Source organism: Brachionichthys hirsutus, unplaced genomic scaffold, assembly GCF_040956055.1.
Source record: "Brachionichthys hirsutus isolate HB-005 unplaced genomic scaffold, CSIRO-AGI_Bhir_v1 contig_186, whole genome shotgun sequence".
NCBI lineage: Eukaryota > Metazoa > Chordata > Actinopteri > Lophiiformes > Brachionichthyidae > Brachionichthys > Brachionichthys hirsutus.
The window spans coordinates 50,307-71,573 of record NW_027180433.1 but is presented as its reverse complement, the minus strand read 5'-3'; the positions used below and the strand labels follow the sequence as shown (position 1 = coordinate 71,573).

General features: G+C 42.0%; 1 protein-coding gene across 1 annotated transcript in view; it reads right to left on the bottom strand.

Annotated features, from left to right (window-relative positions):
• LOC137914898 (alpha-ketoglutarate-dependent dioxygenase FTO-like) overlaps positions 1–21,267 on the bottom strand; it is a 120,345-nt gene that overhangs the window by 64,207 nt on the left and 34,871 nt on the right. Inside the window, exons 6-9 of the mRNA XM_068758385.1 lie at positions 19,308–19,433; positions 14,307–14,386; positions 13,704–13,847; positions 7,602–7,721 (exon numbers count right to left, since the gene is read on the bottom strand). Of these exons, the coding sequence (XP_068614486.1) occupies positions 7,602–7,721; positions 13,704–13,847; positions 14,307–14,386; positions 19,308–19,433 (470 nt within the window). The remainder of the gene's footprint in view (positions 1–7,601; positions 7,722–13,703; positions 13,848–14,306; positions 14,387–19,307; positions 19,434–21,267) is intronic.

The following is a 21,267-nucleotide window of genomic DNA, read 5'->3' as shown; positions in this document are numbered from 1 at the left end:
AGCAGCCTATATTTCCCACCGCACGAAGATGTGTATGTGTGATTGCTCCCCACCTAGGGAGGCTGATGAGAGCAGCTAAAGGGTGTTTATGAGACTGTTAGCCAGGAAAGGATGCCGCCCTGCAGCTCTCGACCAAATAAAGGAGCCATTTATTACATCCAACATGACCCTCTCATTACACACAAATAGGAATTAATGAGCACTATATCGGGCACTCCCAGCGGAGCGAGGAGGGGCCGCTAAAGGACTAGCGTTAATTACATTGTCCTACATCTCACCCATTTAACACCACCCATCAGATCATTCCATCTCCAAGGGAAGAATAGCATGGTAAAGATTCCCTATTTGTAAGGATGGCTGCTCACTTCCTGCGACCTGCACACAAATATACTGGATTTGACTTTGGAGTCAAAATGCAAACAATTTATGTTATAGTATTTGTACTTTCAAATGAAACTGACAATCAAATGTATTATAGTGCAGAGGGGTTTATTGTTTCCTGACTGTCTGGATCTATGTTTACAAAGCTGTCCAAACATTCCCATAATAAATGTAGGGATTTTAAGAAATTAAATGAAAAGTTTTTAAGTGAATTTTATGGAAGAAAATTCAGTTAATGTATTAGACTTATTTCCAGTGAGACTCTTTAAAGATTTTTTTTTTACAGAGGAATGATAAAAACATACAAATAACAGGAATAATCATATAGTCTCCTCCTCCGTCAGAGTTGTGGCGTTGAAAACATTTGCAGAAGTCACGCTGAAATTGTGTTTGACATGTTGGGTATAAAATGTCATTATTTTTTTTTTTATTCATTTCAGGCATCTGTGTGAAATTTGAATTACTGTATGAATTTGTGACATCTTTTGAGTAGCAGTCGCCTTGACCGAGCCCGTTTGACAGCCAAATGTGTCAAAGTTGAAGAAATTCAAAGAAAAAGGATTCCTGGTTTATCATGTTGGCAGGAAGGGCGACTCAAAAACATAAACAGAAAACTGTGTTAAAGCCGTGCCAGTGTAATCTATTACACCTGGATGAAACTACTGGAGTAATAATATATAAGCGTCGGTGAGAGGTGACGTCTGTAATCACCTGTAAGGGTTTGGCTACGATGTGCACTGAAATCACTTTTTCTTCTATCTATGCTTCTTCACATCCCTCTCTTTCTGTTTGTATGACACAGGAAAAAGCTGGACCCTGCAGCCAACCCATCCGCACTGAATGCGATTAAACTGCGCAGTGATTAATCTGGGCTGCCCCATAATTCCTCTTTACCACTTAAATGGATGTTATCTCCCCTACTCTGAAAGCTTCAATCTTGCTTATCGAGGCCAAGGATAGCGAGAGGGAGAAGAAGAGGAGGGGGTAAGCGGTAAGTAAATGAAGAAGTAAGTAAATAAATAACAGGATAAATTAATAAATGCAAGGATTGAGGAAGCTGCTAAGCGCATGAGGCAGATGAGTCTCCATTAAGTGCTAATTTGTTTTCTAAGAAGATGAGAAAATCAGGATTCAAAGGCTGCTGATTCAGTAAAAGTGCTGTCAATATCACACTGAACAGACAAACAAAAATGATCCAAACCTCTGAAATACCCCGCCTGCTCAGTGCCATCCTGCAGCGGACAATTACGGGTACAAAAACAAATGTGATGGGCTCATTTTCTTTTTTTGAATTGAAGTAAATTCAAACGATGGCATCGATTCACTTATTATTTCCACAATGTGACAGATAACTTCTTCAAATGCGTTTAAAACCCAGTCGTCCATAATCCACAAACACGACATGTAACAGCTCTAAGCACCTGCAGGACATTCAGGTACACCCTTTCATTGTGAATCATGGCAAATGAAAAAAGGCTCTGTTTAGCTTTGCTGAACCATCCTCTACCCGTCAAATAAGATGTTTGGAAATTAGTTTGGTACCTTCTGGGTGAGTAGGAAAAATGTATTTAAAATAATATCAAAAACATTAAGAAAGTTGGTCTTTAATTGCTGGCCACTCCTTTAGCCAAACTCATCTTTCAAGTCGTTCTTCTAACAAACAAACAAAAAAGCCAAACAACAGACACTGGTGAAAAGATACCCTCCACTCTGGTGGTAATTATGTTTGTCAACTATCTTTGCAGAAGAGTTTTAACCACAAAGTTGTATTTATTATTTCCTTAACAGACACCTGAAGACACAAAGCCACACTAACTCGAACCTTAACACATGAGGATGTGTGTGCTTGTTGGTGTGCATGTCTCATTGCTTGCCCCTCTATGTCTGAGTCTGTGTATTTGAGGTGCTCGCAAAGAAGTGACAGGGTTAATTCTGTTCATATCTACCCCCCCCACCCCCCGCTTTAGCTTAGTGCAATGTTGCACTGAGATGCTGTCATAGACAAACCTCCGTGGGATTCCATTCACTACAAGTGTACATCTTTGGGTACAAAGCTGCGGGCTGCATTGGCTCCAGGTAACATAAACGCTCCCTTCAAGCCACCACGTATCTGCCCATGAAAATTCTCTAAAGGGTTTAAGCATTTACGCAGAACACTATCAGGCACCGCTGAAAATTCAGCTTACCCTGTTGAATAGGGACTTCAAAGAGAATGGCAAATACCTTTGCACTACTACATTTTCCACTCTCTCTCTCTCTCGCTCTCTTACTCTATCTATCCTTGCTTCTTTCATTTCTATATTTCCAAACAGCATTGTTGCATGATGTAAAATGTATTATCAGCCATATCATTTCTTCATAAATGAATAATAACAATAATCTTTAACTAATTTTCTTCTGTACAATTGCATCTAAACAGGGCAAAGCAAGGACGTTAATATTGAGCCATGGGTAATCGAGGCTTTGAAATAATGAACTTGTGGATTAGGCCTCTATGTTGTGTGATAAGGAAAAACAGCAGCGACTAGCCAGGCACGTATTGACTGTCAATGAAGGATAAACTGTGCGGCTGCACATGCACGTCTTGCATTCACACTGCGCACACACTCATGTTAAAGGACACGGGGATGCAAATAAGTATAAAATCCACGCACATAGAAACACACACATTGAATTCATGCCAAAGAACAACAAAGAATTGGAATATAATAAATGCATAAGCCTCTTTCCACAGCATACAGCTTGAAATGCAAAACAATGTGTTGTATAAATGCGCGGTGATTTAATGTGAGGGATAATAAATGGCTTCATAATGAGCAATATAAATGGTCTTTAAACAGTTTCCTGCTTAGTTCACACTTATAATTAATCTGGGTTGCATATAAAGTGGATATAAAACTCTAAACGCAAACCGAGAAAGAGCGAAAGAGAAAAATCACTGCTGGTAAATAAATACCTGCAACATGATTCAGCTGTGGCCCCTAGCTTCTCAATATACGCTGCTTTTCCCAGAGCCCGACCAGCACGGCAAGCCCTCCGACTAATACATCAGAAAAAACGGCTTTCTGAAATAATTTACACTGAAACACACAACAGAAACCACAACATTTATAATGTTTTACAAAACCATCAAATAAGTGGAGAGGGGATTAATTGCCCCTGCCCGACCTTAAAATAATTATTGTGAGCGGTGCAACTCTAAACTCCAATGAAATTGATACACTTTGATAATTACATTCTTGGCACTGACCCGCTGAAGTCAATAAAGGTTATTAAGGCCAATTGCTGTCTAAACGCATTACGGGCAGGGTAAACTGTCCGTCGGAGGCCCCTGCTATTCCAGCGCCAATATGATAATCCATTCTCAGTCCTGGGGGTTTCTTCCCTAGCGCCTGTGTCTCCACTCTGCCATACTAAACCAGATTGGATTCGCTTAACCTTTCCAGGACTTTGATCAAATGAGCTCACATAGCAATAACATTTACATTGACCCCCACCCCTCCTGCCCAACACACACACACACACACACACACACACACACAGCCCATCTCTATTTTTTTAACTCCTCCCCCACTCTGTGTCTGTTTCTACAGACTCTCCCTACAGTTCGCTTCCCGTCACCGCCCCCCTTACCCACCCCACTGCTCAGCCGGCACCTTCCACATGCTCGGTCAATAACCTAATCAAGTATTGATGGTGACTAGACCAGACTTTGCATGATGGCGGTGCAGCCTTCTCTGCAGCTGAGACTGTTTCTGAAGATGGCTATTAAAGATGGAACGCTCACTAAGTGCATCCCTGCACATTAAGACTGCAGACAAAAGTCAGCGTCTATTGCAAAGTAGGAGGTAAATTTTGTCACACAATAGGAATAAATAAAGTGTGAATATGTGTGTGTGTGTGTGTGTGTGTGTGTGTGGGTGTGTGGCTAAATCATCTGGAAAACAGGGAGTGACAGGGTGGGTGAAAAGGAGGAGAGGAAGACATGGCCCCGATACCACTTCCTGTTTTGTACATCTTGAAGTATACAAATGTATTCAACTGAGTGGATCCCATTTATTATGAAAGTCAATTAATTTCCTTGATACGTGTTGAAAAGACTTCCATCTACAAGGCTCGTTTTTCTGTCAAACGAGGGAGAAAGAGACAGAGATGTGGTACGATAGCAGGAGCAAGAGAGGCAGAGAACAAGAGAATGAAAGCGCATAAAGAGAGAGAGAGAGAGAGAGAGAGACAGAGAGAGATAGGGGGGAGATGGAGAGCACTGAAATCTCTTTGCATCCACAGCAGCTTTTGAAGTTCTGAGATGAGCAGCCACAGAAGTCAGGAAAGTGACAAATTAGGGAAAAAGCTGTACTTTGCAAGCAGAGCTGCTAAATCAATTAAAGTCATGCCAAGTGCATACATTAACATCAATGGCACATACGCATGCCCACACACGCACACACACACACACACACAGGACAGGAGGGAAAAAAAGATGTGCTCATGGGCTCGTCTCTGTCGCTTCTCCCCCACAGTGAAAAGAGAAAAGAAAATAATAATGATAATACCACGGCAGTATTTAAAATACTCTGCATAAAGCCGAGACTCTCTGTTGTCAGTCAGATGGAAGATAGCCATTGTTACTAGTTTAAGGAAATGTCACTATTGTATGATAGTCATGAGGGAGCATAAAGCTTCAAGCAAGGTAGGTCTTGGACTGAAGCTCCCTGGATCACAGGGGAATGTAAAACCATAATGTTTTTTTAGCTTAATGCCCTTCTTCCACCCTCCTGAAATATCCTCAGCCTCACATTCACCACATATACTTTTGCTGCATATTCACATGCGTGTGTGTGTCGTGACAGTTATTTAGCAGCACGTCTCTTTTTGTTTATATCAAGAACCCACGTGAATTCATGAAGTACCAGAAAGAAGCAAGCAAGTGGACTTGTTCTGTATAATTTATTTCTATATTTATTTTACTGTTGTATTTTATCAGCACTTCATTCAAATGGAAGGGTAAATATTTGCATGACAACAGGCTCAGGAGCAGAGAGGGAGCCCCAGGGAGAGAGGGAGAGACAGTATCCATAACAGAAGCCCCCCCCCCCATATTGTAATATAGTTCATACGTACTAACAAATGCATACACAACCCAGCGCACCAGACAACACCATGTGCTAAATATGACAATAAACAGAGGACGGCTGACTGTTTGTATTGCTATTTTAGCAGGATAAAACAATAGCCTGTTTTATTGCTACAGCACTGTGCGTAAAATGACAATGTCAATATATAAACTCTATTTAAAGAGATATATATTTGCTTATTTTTTTTTTAAATACCCAAGGCACAACCAAATGTGATAAAAACAATAGCGCTTTAAAATGTTCTCTGCAGGCAAAATCAGAATTACAAAAAATCCAAACAGCAGCTGCACACAGAGGGTCACTCGTATTCCACTTAAATTACACTATACTGACAACTGGCAGCTTCAGATGTAAAATTGTTCCAATAATGGAATGTGTGGGAACCCACACGAAATAAATAACTCCATGTAATTTAGAGAAGCACATTTTATTCTAACTGTAGAAAAGCTACAGCAACCAACCCACCAAAAGGAAAATCTATAAGTCACATCTATAAAGTGCTTTTCATCAGCATATCATATGTTGATGCATGTATGCTAATATTGCTTGTGAGAGCAATAATGTTGTCTTTCATCACAATAGTGAGTGATTACGTTTATGCATTCACCCGGGTTTTCTTTGGCAAAGGATCAGCACGCACTTCTATTGAATATATATTTTCTTTTATGTGACACAATACTATGTGATTAAATACAATTTATGTGTTTCTTGTAGCCGTAAAATTACTGCTGCTAAAAACAGAGTGTAATCTGAGATGCAAAATCAAGTACAATGACATTAAATAATTGTTTTAAGAATATTTTCATCATTATTATTATTTAATTTGATTGGTTTGTTTGTGGGGGGTTTTACGTGGCAGACTTTGCACAAAACAGTGGATATATGGTTAAATAAATAAATGAATGACACAAATCCATGTCTGATACACACAAACACACACGCAACACCTATTAGAGAAAGACGGAGCGGCAGCAAAAAGAAGGAACAACCTCACATTTCACCAATCACTGGTGCTCTTTTCTGAATACAAGTCCAAATCACACACTTCATCTGGGCCCAGAGGTGGAGCTCAAGATGAGTTTAGCCCCTGTCTACTAACCCCCCCTCACCAACCAGGTGCCAGGCTGTTCCGCTAAGTGAGAGAGATGGGGAGGGAGAGAGAGAGACTATGAGTGGATTGGACCAGCGTCGGCAGCAGCAGTACCGCGCTCCTCCAGTCCGTCTTTATCCCTGCCTGAGCATTAGATGTGATTACTGCTCAGCGCTCGACACAGACAGAGACAGAGAGCTCCCAGAGACAGCAGGAATGGGGGTGAGAGACATAAAGAGAGAGGAAGAGAGAGGGGGGGGGCACGGAGAGGATAGAGGAGCACAGCTCTTACCCTCCCTGTGCTGCTGCTACAGTGATACAAGAGTGCCCCCTGCTGCTTTGTCCTGTCGGGATGTTAAACACCCACACATGCATACATGAACTCATGCACACGCTTTGAAATCTATGAGACAGACAGCGTAGAACCTGTGGGGAGACAAAGTGAGGCCGAATATCTGTATGTGTTTTTTAGTTGTACATCTGTATCTGTGTATGCAATATATATATATAAATATATACATACATACATACACATTCTGCTTTCGTAAAACTTTACCATTAACCATTTACCATTAATCGCATGATGCATCTCTAATAACATCTCCAATGCATCTCATTTTGCAAAGTTAGACAACCCATTATGCAATCTTAACATGCTCCTCCTTGCTAGAAGCATTACTGTACAACAAAGTGGCATATGAAGCACTAACCGAAGCATGTTGAGCATTTAGAAAGGTGAAAGTCAAGCAATGGCATTGTGACTGTTCATGTCTCTCCCATTACTATACTGTTAGGATTACTATTATTATTTTTCGTATTAGTGTTATTATTGAAATAAATTATCTGGGTGTTTCTTCTGATAGATATTTTTTATTTAAAATAGATTACATATTTCAAGCAAACAAGAAATTTGTTTTATAAAACTGTCATGTGATTAGAAAACTTTCTCGACCTGTGCTTTTGTTTTCTCTTATTTTCTAAAATAGCAGCCTTACCATCGTCTCCATGAGCCTCCAGTCCTTCTCCAGCTGCTCCATCGGTCTGGTCCACCAGCTGCAGAAGCGCGCGTAGCGCTGGCCCTGAAACCAGTACTGCCGCAGCCACTCAAACTCCACCTGCAAACACACGCATGCACAAATGTGCATAGAGGATGAAAAAGCAAGTTCAGACAGTTCTCCATAGGTTTATCTAATCTAAAAACATGGGGAGGAAATTTTATGGGGGTTTTTTTCCCACCACCACCACTGTTATAAGAATGCAACACAAAATGCATGTAGCTGAAATTTGTATAGATATTACTGTGAAATAATAAATTGTCATATGAAAATATGCACTTATCCCAATCTGCAACAAAAGCATTACATGTTCTATCAAATCTTTATTTTATTCCAAAATGTTTTTTTTCAAATTTGGACAATTACTGTTAATAAATGTACAGTATACTATACATTCAGAATGTTATCGGCAGAACACTTATACCCTTCTCATCCTCCTGTGAAAAGGTATCACATGTTAATATTGTCATTTAATTTTTCCCCTGAGATGGAAAAATAAAATATGTTATTTTTAAATTTAACATTTCAGTGTTCACTTTCAAAGCTAAATACACAGGATTTTATTTTGTCGAAGTACTTATTCAAAGTTTCCTTTTCATTTGAAATATTTCTTTTTCATTTTATACAAATTTCAAAAATATATAAAATTGACAGATTTGCCCTGAGAGAAATTTATCTTAAAGATGATTTAATTACATTTTAGGCATGTGCCCATCATCTTGCATTATTGTTTTGTTCTGTCATAAACAATGCATGTATATATTGAATCATTATTACAAAAAACATCACAGTAAATTAACAATGTTTGAATTGCATTTGGGGTGGTGGAGAAGTTTGTGCTGTCGCCTCACAGCAAGAAGATTCCAGGTTCGACTCATTTGTTTGTATCTTCTCCCCGTGTTTGTGTGGGATTTCACCGGTTTCCTCCCACCTCCAAAAACCTGCAATTTAGGTGAATTGGTCACTCGTGACCCCGTAATGCACTGGCGACACATCTGGGGTGTGCCCCGGTTTCCGCCCGAAGCCAGCTGAGAAAGGCTCCGGCAGACCCGTGACTCACAAGGCAGATAAGCAGCTATATGTGTGACGATCGCGATCATCTTTTCTAAAAGAAAATGGATGGATGATTACATTTGTGAAAAAAATAAATAGCAACAATATGGATGTGGACCATTAGTAAATACACACACACAAACCTTCTAGTTAACAGAATTGAAAACCCCTCCCTCTTCTTCCTCTCCTCATTTTTCTCCTTCCTTCCTTCCCCTTCTCTCCCACTCCGTTTCTCAGTCTGAAGATGACTGCCTGGGTTGCCAAGCCGCTCACTTCTCCTCCGCTGGGAGTGTTTTTATTTCCTGCTCTTTTGAAGTGCTGATTTAATCCTCACAAGGATGTTTCATGTAGCCAGGTGTAGCCTATCTCTTTCCAAGTGTGCCTTTCTGCGTACATGTTTTCGTGTCTGTATGTGCAGCAGTGTCTTTAGGCTCTTGCGTGTACCTGTGTGTGAGTGCACGGCTTTGCTAAGCTTTGTGCATACGATTGCCAATGTCAGCGTGTACGTCAAAGATTGCCCAAATTTCCGCCGAGGTAAATGCGAGATGCTTTGACTTGCCCTCCCCCACAACGTCCTACAAAGCGTCACCAACCCAAAACAATTCATGCTTCATTTTCTTTTGCCGGCAACTGCACGACTCAAAAAGTTGTTGCATGTAAAGGGATTGAATATCAAGTACGACTGAGAGAGGTATCGTTTCTTTACTAAAAGGTATTTTATCGACTGGTCTTCTGACATGATTTGCCAGAGTAAAGAATAGCCCTGCTATAGAGCCGGTTTAAATTGGTGAGTTTTACCCAAAAAGTTTGAAAATGCAGTTTAATTTAAATAAAAATATTAAATATGTGCTTCTTCCAGTCTGGTTTCATGGATTTGATGTAACCCAGTCTTCCACCCTCATCAGACTTCACTGAATTAATTATGAAGGACCATGACAAACAGTCAATGCTGTCAAAAGCTTTAAAACTAATGCTAAAAGTGAATTCTGGTTAGCGTCAACATCAAGCGCTTGGCATGGCATCAAATCCTCCCACAATGCAAAAGCACGCTGTAAAAAATAATCAGCAGCAAACATAATTATTGGTCATGAGATTTTGTGAGTTTTGGGAAATAAAGACCACTTTATTCTAAAGTGTACTCTCGACCTTAAGCCGTCTGTACACTTCATCAGAACGGCTTGCTGGATGGTGATAGAACTCTGGAAAAGGAGCGCCGTGTCCAACTATTACTGTAGCTTCCAAAAGCAACCACCTGACATTCACAACCATTTAGGAGAAGGGGAGTTTGAACGTCTCTCTTCACTTGTATGTTCCTTCACGTTGCAAATATATATTCCTTGAGTGACTGTTTTGACCAACAACAAACGGTAAGCAATTGAATCATCATGCAGTGGAAAAGCACGTGCTGGAAAAGTCACCATCCAACACACCAAGAAAGTTAAAACAAAGGGCAATACTTTATTTGTACCAAGCGCTTTAACAAAGTCAGCCTCGGGTAGCCGCCGTGCACGGAATCATCTTGCCATTTACTTCCCAAATACTCTGATCACAGCGGGGATGACATGCAAGGACTGGGGCATGTCAGGGAGAATACACAGCCAGTGGCACTGCTCAGCAGCCTCCCAGTCACTCAACCCACCCTTCAAAGAAATGTCATCATTTATGGTCCCTTCAACACTCTCCAAAATGCATTCCCCTTCGATCACCACAGCTCAAAACACACAACAAAGCGACTGAGCACCAATACCAGACGTCCTTTTCTCTCTGCCAGTCCCACCTTCCATCGCTCTGATTGTGTGCCTGTCCTTTAGTGAGAAGAAACCAACCTGTGTCTGTACTTTGAGGTGACATGGCTGCCTGTCTCCCACTGCGCATGCCAGTGGCAGCCACAAAGCCGGCCATCTGAAGTGCTGGCTATGTGGCATTTGGCATCTGGCCATCCAGCTGAGAGTTACCATGAGCGGAACTCTGAGTAAATGCCACCTATCCAGGCAGACAAATAGAAAGTGTTTGTGAAAGAGAAAGTGGTTGTTAGAGCTAGTTTTTCTCTGAGATGGCCTGGGAGAGCTCGTGGCTCCCCTGCGGCACTTGCTGTCATCTCTCCGGGTGATGGACACACTAACCAAACATTAACCCCACATTAGTCAACCGGCAGCCCACCATGGCGACTCTGGAGTTAAAGCCAAGGAGGTCCCCTTTTTTCTCCATTTAATGAGGCATGTTTTTTTTTCCACACCTTCGCAGTATTCCCTGAGCGAGTCCAATCAATTTCTGGGTTGGGGCCCTGAGGTGGTAGCTCATGAGCGCTGGATCGATCCCACTCTGCCGTCCTTCTATTTACCTCCCCTAGCCTCCTCACACATCCACCAGGAGAACCGGTACCTTCAGCTCTCTGAGAGCAGCCAGGCACGCTTTCGACACGGCACGTATTTGCCAGAGTGATCGTATCCAAGCTAGCTTATTCTGAACGTGCGCCGACTGTCACATACATTTCTATTTCAATCGATGGCAATAAAGTAGCAAAAGAAATGTAACCTCCTTGGACAAAAATGTAGCAAAAAAAAAGTGGCCTTCCAGTCTTTGATGCCTCTGGAGAAGAACAAAGGCGATCTGGCCAATCATCCATCGTCTTTATTTTCAGAACATCAAAACTTTACATAATAAAACTAGAAAATGAACACTCAAAATGCCACACATTAATTAGAGCATGTGAATACAAGGACTTACAAGTGCAAACGACATACTGGACAAGTCTCCTCCAAAACTATGTTTGGAAAAGTGATTTATGAGATTACAATGGTATTGCAGGCGTAAGCCCCTAAGGACAGCCTGAAAGCAGGACACTGGAAGGTCACACGCACTTGATTCCACACTGTTCACTTTCTGCCAGAGCATGCGGGGAAACCTTGTCCCTACCTTCAATATTTACTGTGGGGGGAGACTAGCATCATTAGTGGGGGGTCCCTCAGGGCACTCTGTCACACACCCACCTGGGAAGTGACACGGCGTCTTAAATGAGACAAGACGTTTGCATCTGGGATTTGCATTTCAAAGCTGAACATGCACATGGTTCCACCTCAGACAGGAGGAAAGATTAAATACTGGTAGAGAAAGAGAGGTCACGTTGGACAAACAGGTGGGAGATACAGTTTTTACATTTTTGTCTCGATGTCCCACGGACCTCTGTTCCAGTTTGACAACCCACCCTGTCCACAAACGCTCACACTGAGATGGCAGACATTCTGGTTCATCACCATCAGACCCACCCATGTCTCCTGACAAGTATCAGCGTCGACTCTCTCACTCCCAAACCGAGAACATCACACTGCAAAAAGGTATCTGTGACACCTCAGCTGGTGACATTTGGCAGTTTAGCCCTTTTAACGTAAAGGCCCATAAGGCACTGCACAGGTCAGGTTGCCAGTGCATTTTAGACTTGTTCTCTCCTCGCTCGTCCATGTCAAACACGACCTGCACAATGTGTACCCGCCGAGCGCCAAAGTGGGCCGTCATCATAAATAACACCACCAACGATATATCATTTAAGTGGGTGTTCTGCTCACACGGGCAACTCCAAACAAATGGCTACATCAATCATTGTGAGTGCCAGGTAGGGTAGGGTTGAGCCCTGGAGAGAACCCCCCCTTACTTAAACATTACACACACAAAGACACACACCTGTTCTGTATAAATAGCATCCTGCTTTCCTCAATGAACCCTTCTTTGCCGCCCTGCTGGGGCCTACGCTTGGCAATCTTGTGGCACTCTGCAGCAGCCTAGCAGGTGTTTGTAGCTGAACTAGTGCCGCGCGCCTACTGACACGGACAGCCCAACTGTTTAGCAGCTTTAAATAATTAATATTGTCTACAACCTTTAGACAACCTGATGTCAGGCTCATCTGTCATGGTGTCCTGCTGAGAGGCCTGGGTGCTTGCATCAGCTAGGATGTGCGCTTTGAGCAAAGAGGTGTAAAGGGAGAGAGGTGAAGGGCTAAATTAACCGTTGGCCCGCGGCTAGCTAACACAGGGAGCCGGTGGCTCTGAAGACAGCCCCTAACGTTCCTCATTTTGCCCTCACTCTATCCCTCAATATCCCATGCCTGTATCACTCATGTGTAAAACGGGGTTCAGGAGGAGAAGGGGTCATGACTCCATCTTTAGATAACATATGGTGAGGCTATTACCTTATGATCCATCACAAGCCACAAAAACCTGGATTTCCCATTGGAGGCATGAACTAGCCAAAGCAACTAGAAGGAAGAAGACAGTTTTAGTCTGCTCTAAGAGCACTGGCAGTATTGTCCCATGATGCAGAGGAAACGTAAAGTGTATATAAAACCAGGATTAATTGATCTGCAATTCTGTAAAGCACAATTCCATTAACCAAGATTGTGTGTTGATGTAATGTTGTTTTATTTCTGCCGACATGAGATCAAAATTGTTGGCGAGGCTGTAGATCACCAAGAGAGAAAGTATTTATTGTCTGTAGTTTGCTTTAACACAAACAGAACTTTATAAATGCCCAAAACCAATAATGCAAGTTTGCTAACATAAAATGTAATTTCCTATTCATACATTTATCCATGTTTCATGTTGCATAATTCTGTGTATGCCATAAAAATAGCTGATTATCCTCTGTGATCTGATCAAATCCTGTTATATTTGTGGATGTCATCATCATTAACCTTCTTTTGTACACCAGATGGGAGAAAAGTACAGCATCCGAATAATTCAGATGATACCAAACATGTTTATGATCACGGAAACATGGTGTTAATTTAAACATTAAATATGGGTCGGCTATTAGCTATATTTCATTGGCAAATCTTTGTTGTCCAATGAGGCAAATTGCAATCAACCAGCGCGCACACACACACACACACACACACACACACAGCCATACTCTAACCTCATAACAAATGTGTAAAACACACATACACATTTACATGGGAAAGCACACACACATGAAGACAGACCAGGATGTGCCCACCTCATTGTGAATCTCCTCACAGTGTTGTAGTGTTGTCGGCAGGAGGGCGAGCAGGCTGTGGGAGCCTGTCTCTGGGTCAGCGTGCAGGTTGGATAAGGCGTCTTGACACTGCGTCTGGATGTAGGCGAGGGTCCCACTAGAACACTTTCAGGAAAACAGAAGATGCAGGATTTCACAAACAAACAAAATGCCCTTAAACAAGCAAAAAATGTGTCTTTACAATTAACTCTCAAACTTTATTCCTTTTGTAATGAACAGTTCAGAGATTTTTATAAACAGTTTGTGTGTAAAAACTTTCTGATGTATTTGAGAATATGTTTATTTGGTTTTTAAGATACGAAAAAATAACCCACGGGCCTTATATAATTAATTAGACCCAACATAAATCCCATAAATTTAGTATATGGTGTCAACGGATTAGCAAAAGATACATTTCATTAAAAAGTCTAACTAGCCTTGAAAACATCACTTTTTAAATTGTGTAACTGGTTACGCAATAGACTTTAATTCACATGTAAAAAGCAGCAGAAACCTCGAGGAACTGATGATAAAGTAAAAAGCATGGAAAGACTGTTTTCTGCTCTCTGCCTGCTGCTGTCTCACCTCGGCCACTCTGTGTGTGGAGCTAAAGCGTGCATTGTCTCCAGCTAGAACACAGTGCTGGTGGGTGCTGTTCAGGTCCTCTGGTAAACACAGGGAACAGAAAACTATCAGAACATGATGATAATATCACCATTAATCAGTATCAGAGCAACCGTATTGAGAATACACCAGAAAAGAAAAGAATAATCATTATTATTAGGGATGTCTCCAGCCGATCACAAGCTAGCAGACCCGATCGGAATCAGACGTTAAGTCCCGATCAGGACGGATGTATATATATGGATAGTTATTTTTATATTACGCTGTGGCACAGAGTGAGACCTCTGCTCAAGCAGTTGTTGACGCGTCCCAAACCACGAGTCCGAGCCAAGTCTCGAGTTTTTAGGGCGCGAGTCCCTAAAAACAGGGACTTAAGTCGCGGACTGAGTCCCCATCTTTGTGACTTGGACTCGGAGGCAAAATAAACCCTGATCGGGACATCCCTACCGGTAATTTGTATATATGGAGGCTTGTTGGCTGATGGAGATGCAAAAGTCTCTGAATCTGCAAGTGGGAAAATAAGGAGAACAGTGTAGTATTACTGGCAATTTAATATAAGAAGGCTTATAAAAGGTTTGGTGTGGTGTCCGCTAATTAGGAAATGTAGATGTATCGGCCCGGTGGCGCAGTGGTAAGTGCTGTTGCCTCACAGAAAGGAGGTCGTGGGTTCGAATTGTGGCCTTTCTGTGAGGAGTTTTCATGTTCTCCCCGTGTCTGCGTGGGTTCTCTCCGGGTTCTCCGGCTTCCTCCCACCACCAAAAACATGCAGCTTAGGCGGATTGGTGACACTAAATTGCCCGTAGGTGTGAGTGTGTTTGTGGCGGCTTGTCCAGGCTGTGCCCCGCCTCTCGCCCATTGACTGCTGGGATAGGCTCCAGCATGGCCGGCGACACGGTGCCGGACAAAGCGGTTGGAAAATGAATGAATGAATGAACGAAGATGGCAGTGATCAGGACGAGTGACCAGAAGATTGAAGTATGTTAGATTCATGAAGACCCACTTTCCAAACCATGAACATATCAGCTAATTAAATAAAATCATCTATTAAATAAAACACGTTAAACCAAAGAGTGCCACGGAATAGATAATAAAAATGTAGCTCATGTCTTTTTGATCAATTATTATTTTATTAATTATAATAAACCATGAAAAGAGAAGACGAGTAGAACAGATGAAATGCAGGGTGTGAAGAAACATGACAAGAAAGTCGTCTTGTACACTGAGGGAGCCTGCGCCGGGTCCATCACTGAATCTAATAGAAGGAGCAGCATTGCGCTATAATTTTAATTACCAAACAAAACCAGATCGTGCTCAATCTGTCAAGATGGAAGAGCCATACCAACAAACATTTGTCCAGTACCAGAGAAGCTTTACAAAGAGGCCTTACTGCTGTTTCTTATGTGCACCTCCATGTGTTTCTTTGTGTGGAAAGATGTTTCGCAGCTCTGCCATTATTTGCCTCATACCAATAATTAATTTAGTCGTGACAGAGCTGTCATTCACAGCACATGTGCATATTTACACCCGCCTTAAGCAAAAGAACACTGGCTAATGCCTGTGATTTGAAAGTCAAACAGCCAAATGGTTTGGGAGCAAGATATTATTGTTTGATAGAAGGGGCAGGGGGGGTATGGTGACAAACAAAACAACTTCCCGGTGTTTTCTTCACCCTGATGAGATTGTGAAGGATTAGGTCTCTGGGCTGAATTACTCTGCCTCTTTAAAACTGTTTATATCCAATAACAAATTATCTCCATCAATCTGCTCTTTTCTTAGCGTGTCTGATGCATCAGAGGGCGTCGAGGCAAACTCGATCACTGTAATAAATATTTATTTCTCTTTCAACCCTGGAGCCTGCTGCCGCTTGTCCTCCTTTTCCAGGAAGCAGGCTTTTAAATATATTGGGTCAACTCTTTTCTCCAGTCACCCCACCCCCCCTGTGCATTGGGAGCTGGAAATCAGATTATTGAACAGGCCTGGTGTCAAGACTTGCATTGTTCTTTTTTAACCACTGAAATTCCATTTGGGTGGAAATGACGGTGATTCAATTTGCCTCCAGCAGCTCAGACATTAGCAGTTCAAAAGGGCCAGCCGGCGACAAATGGCTTTGAAAAGACATTATGGTGTCTGTGGCTATACGCTATTGCAGTTTCCTTTTAATACCACAAAGCTATCTGTCATACAGTGTGTGTCACTAAAACACTGGTACAATATATTTTAACACATGGTTTAGTGGTGACCCCTCTGTCTGCCTGAATGTATCTGTTTTAAAAATGGAGGAGGCCTTTCGTCCAATGAGATGAAGAGTATGTCCTTGCATTAGTTTTGTTTTGTGTATGCGCATGTGATTTGTTACAAATTTATAGGTGTCTGCATATGTTTTTGCATTGTGCCAACTATTTAATTCTGGTAGGCTGACAAAGCGGCAGATAGCCAAGGACTGCTATCATTGTGCAGCAGTTGGTCTCTCAAGGGCGTACTCACCAAGTGGAGCATAAATCTGCGACAGTCAAGTCCCATTAGAATGGTCTGCACAGCAGCCCATCACTCTATTATCATGGCTGGCCTGAAACCGACTGTTCTATTGTAAATCGTATCCAGCGAATGGAGGCCGGCTTCAAGCCCAGTCAAGCTGAATATTAGGCGCAGACATCACCTCTCTCAGAAGAAAACGTAGCAGTTTCAAATAGTCAGCATCAGGAATTTATTCAAACCTTGTTTTTTTTTATTTGTAAGAACATTTTAGTAAGATTTATAAAAAACGTAATGGTAGTCTGTCTGAAAGGTTCCCCGTCTACATATATTCATTCCATATATATATATATGGCATATTTGATGAAAATAAACAAAATATACACTTCTGGTAAAATGTAATTTATCGTTTTTTTGGCCTTTGTGGGCAAAATTATATTTCGGATAGGACTCCATTTCAGACTTTTCATCCCCCTGGCTCCAAAATGATCTCTGACGATAAAAGCTGATGGAAAATATTACTTCTGAATTTTGCATTTACAAAAGGCACAGGTAGAGATGAAGAGACTGTGAGGGTCATGTTGTGGTGCCTGTTAATTGCCTTATCACACACACCTGTTTGTTCTTATCAATCCAGGACCTGCGGCGTGCGGATTGGCTGCGGCCACCCCGGACGCACCTGAGGCAGGTTGAGGCAAATCACCACCAGCCCTCATAATCCCTGCTCCGCCCACTGCTCCCGGTCGGACTATTCTTTGGATTTCGCCTCTTAGTGCAGAACGTCCTTCTGTCGCTCCTCGTCCCTGGGACTCGCCTCGCCCTCGCCGACCGCAGCTGATTTGTGCGCCCAGGTCGTGCGTCGCGTTTTCCTTTTGTTGTTAACGATTTTTATTAGAGCTTGCTTTTTGGTTTGTTTTTTCTCGGCTGTGTCTTTTTGTTAACTAGATATTTTCATTGGGCTCCAGCCACCCCGTGATCCTGTGCGCAGCTCCAGGATAATGAGTTTTCTGATGAACATATATCAGTAAATTATTAAGTCACGTTCGCACTGTCTCCGTCCTCTGTTCCCTGGGGTCCCCTCGCATCGGTCCATAACAGAGTTTTCATAAAACACTGACGGCGAGTGTGAATGTGACTAGATGGACATGCACATTTGTTGTTGGCGGGATCAACGTAGTGAGCTAAGAATCACAGGAAAGTCAACATAACCGCGAGGTCAAACGTGCATATTAAAATATCTGCAGACGGCAAACAAACTGGATAAACCTAAGGGAGTGTCTGTCTGTTTGTCCGTCCGTCAAATTTTCTTTGACCACTGGTCATCTGCTCGACCTCACCCTTGACAGGTTTAGAGCTGTCGAGATCTATGGGAGGGGACCCCAATTAATGATTGCACCGCTGAATGGCGTGCTGCCTGCAGCTTGCTCTGCTGATGGAGTGCTGAACATGCCAGAGTGGAGGAGACTCAACATCGCTGCATTTGGATAGCTCTTAGATCCTGGAAGATAAATATACTCCAGACAGAGTGTCTGCTTGCTCCACACAACAAGTGGAGTTTATCCATTGACAGCACTTTGGGCTTTGACTTCATTTCAGCCATGAAATGTTTGTGTAAGCTGTTACACCAAATTCACAAACGTAATTTAGCACCGTCAGCAGATGCAAGTACCGGTATACTGTATCATGACACGGTGTATCTCTCAGGACCGAGAGCATGTTATTTCATCAAGCAAATTGTACTGTATGTCTTTCCTTCAATCATTATGAAAGCAGGGCGCCCTTAAATGTGATAAATACCCCAGTCAGTAAACCAGTGGCCTAAAGTTTCTGTGCATCAAAGTAAAAGCTTATGATGTGATGTGGATAAATGTCCTCACACTCAGAATATATGAGAAATATTGGAGGGGCCTACGTAGCCAAAAAAAAAAGAGGGTGGAGGTGTCCGTTGCAGCCAAAAGCGTTAGGGTATGATTTAAACGCCTGTGGCTGGCTGGCTGGCTGGCTGTCCGGCTGTCCTTCCATAGAAAAAGTAAAGCACCGAGCCACAAGACTTCAAAAACATAACATTTGGTTTTCTTAACCTCGCTAATGCACACAATTTCATGGAACCTTAAATGTCTGTGTTCTGGGCCAAGTAACACCTCTCTCTCTCTCTCTCACACACACACACACACAGCTAGGCTCGGTTCCGCCAGCTGGGATAGTTAGGAGAGAATAGAAAATGAAGGTGAGGCATATCTTGCTGATGTGGGTAATTTGGGACGCTGCATGACAACGGTTGTGCTAAAAGGGGAAATGCATTTCCGGTGCATTTCATTAAAGGTCCACAATCATCATATGCAAACAGATCACCGTTACGTGAACGGCACCTAAATGACAGGGTAATAAAAGTGCACCTCCCTCCAAACTCAGACATGCTGGTGAATGAGGTGAAATATTTCAAGCTACGTGTTTGCATGTCTGTGTGCGTTTAGAGAGACGATCCAGTACCTCGCATGTAATAGCAGTCTCCAGACTCCAGCGGCAGCATCAAGCCAGGTGTGTGGATGTCCCAGGCTACCTTCAGCCCAATTCTCCAGCAGGCCTTCTCACTGCTACTTCCTTCACTGCTCTCGCCTGTCAATAACACAAGGTTTTAACCGGCAGTACATAAACTGACTGGAAAATTCAAAACACTTGCATTTTATTTAAAACCACTTCCATTTATTGGAAATCATTTTTAACTGCGGTTATTTAAATGTAATCTTATAATACTACTTTGAATTTTGTATCTATTTAAATAACTTATTCGCAACACAAGTGATATCTAGGTAATAGAGTGATAAAAACACTAACAATGTCAATTTCTCAGGAAAGCAGTAGCCTAAAAAGTGAGTAACATACAGGCGGTTACCACATTAAATACTGAGGAGTGCAATGATTAAATCCATTCCAGATTCCACCCATACAAAGTATGTAAGATGTAAGCCTTTCTCTCCAGCAAGTAAAAATCACTTAACAGCAGAGCAAAGGCAATGATGTGTTGCTGTGATCATATTGGCTGTTAGCACAGGATTTCTTTCTGCTATCATTATGCTGTGCAAGAGGAAATAGGTGGATAAAAGCCCTTGATGCTGTTTAGTAAGTGTGTAAGAGTGTGTTATTGAACACTGAAAAAAGACCGCCTTATCTCCTCGCATCTCTCCTTCCATTCTCACATAGCCCACAAAAAAAAAAAAGATTTGGCTTGGACGGCCAACACCCCTATGAAAAATCAATACTAAAGTCTTTCTGGGCCTCTCTGCAGCACAGCTGCCTTTTCCTTTGCTCAGCATGGATAAATAGTAACTTAATTTCCAGCCATTGTGCTCTGAGAGGCAGCTAATGAAAGGCCTCGGGAATGGTGGAAGATCATCCTCCGTGCCGGAAAAAGCTCAGTTGTGGCAGATTCCTTTGGATCAGCGCAGCTGGGAAAAACACTCAGAACACTTCTCTGACTGAAGATAAGGTGAGGCCGCTCATATTAAGTGTCATGCAACACATCGTGTCTCTGTAGATGCACGACATCTACTGTGCTGAGTTTCTCAGGCAGAGATCTATTTCCTGTCATGAACCATGTACGAGACATAAACTTATGATAAGTGCAACGTTCCTTGAGATAATAATTGCATTAGCCTTGTTTCAGTTCTTAGAGCCAGACACTGGGCCATAGCTCTGAGTCTACAATCAAACTTTCCTTTCTCAAGTCTGGAGCTGTGGGGTCTCTCAGAACCGAAGAAGACACATCTGGCATACGCCACAAGGTGTTACGCCATAGCGTTCGTTCACAGGGTCAAAGTTGAAATGGCCTTGAACAAATCCATTTCGCAGACCTCTGGAGCAGGTGTTACTGGTTAGGGAACCCCAATGTACAAAGCAATGATATAAAATATGTTAGAACAATTATTATTGCATCTTATGATAGTGGGAAAAAAAAAATTCTAGAACATTCTGCCTTTGTATGAACAGTACAGCATGGGTATTGTATACTGATTTGCAAAAGCTTCACCTCTAAATGAGAAATTATGCTATTTATTTTCTCCTTCCAGCATTTGAAAGGTTTAAATAAGGATTTGAAGAGAGGTTGGCAAAACACACCAGATGTTCAAATTAAATTCCACTGTTTTGGTTCGATGCTAAAGAACGCGTTCAATGACTTTTGCACAAAGAGGAATCCCATTACATTAACAGTGTATTACTTTACAATATATTCTATATAATGCAAGCTTTAGAGGAGTTCAAACGAGGAAGATTGCAAGCAGCCGATTTTAAATTTATAAAATGTTTGACAGTGTACTCTCTTTAGCTCTTTTGCGTTTGTTCTAGAAAGCAAATTTCCTGTTTCGCTTAGATTCTCTATCACCTTGATCAAGAATTATTATCAGCTCTTTAAAGAGTGCATATTCCATAATAAGAAGACATTGTATTATCA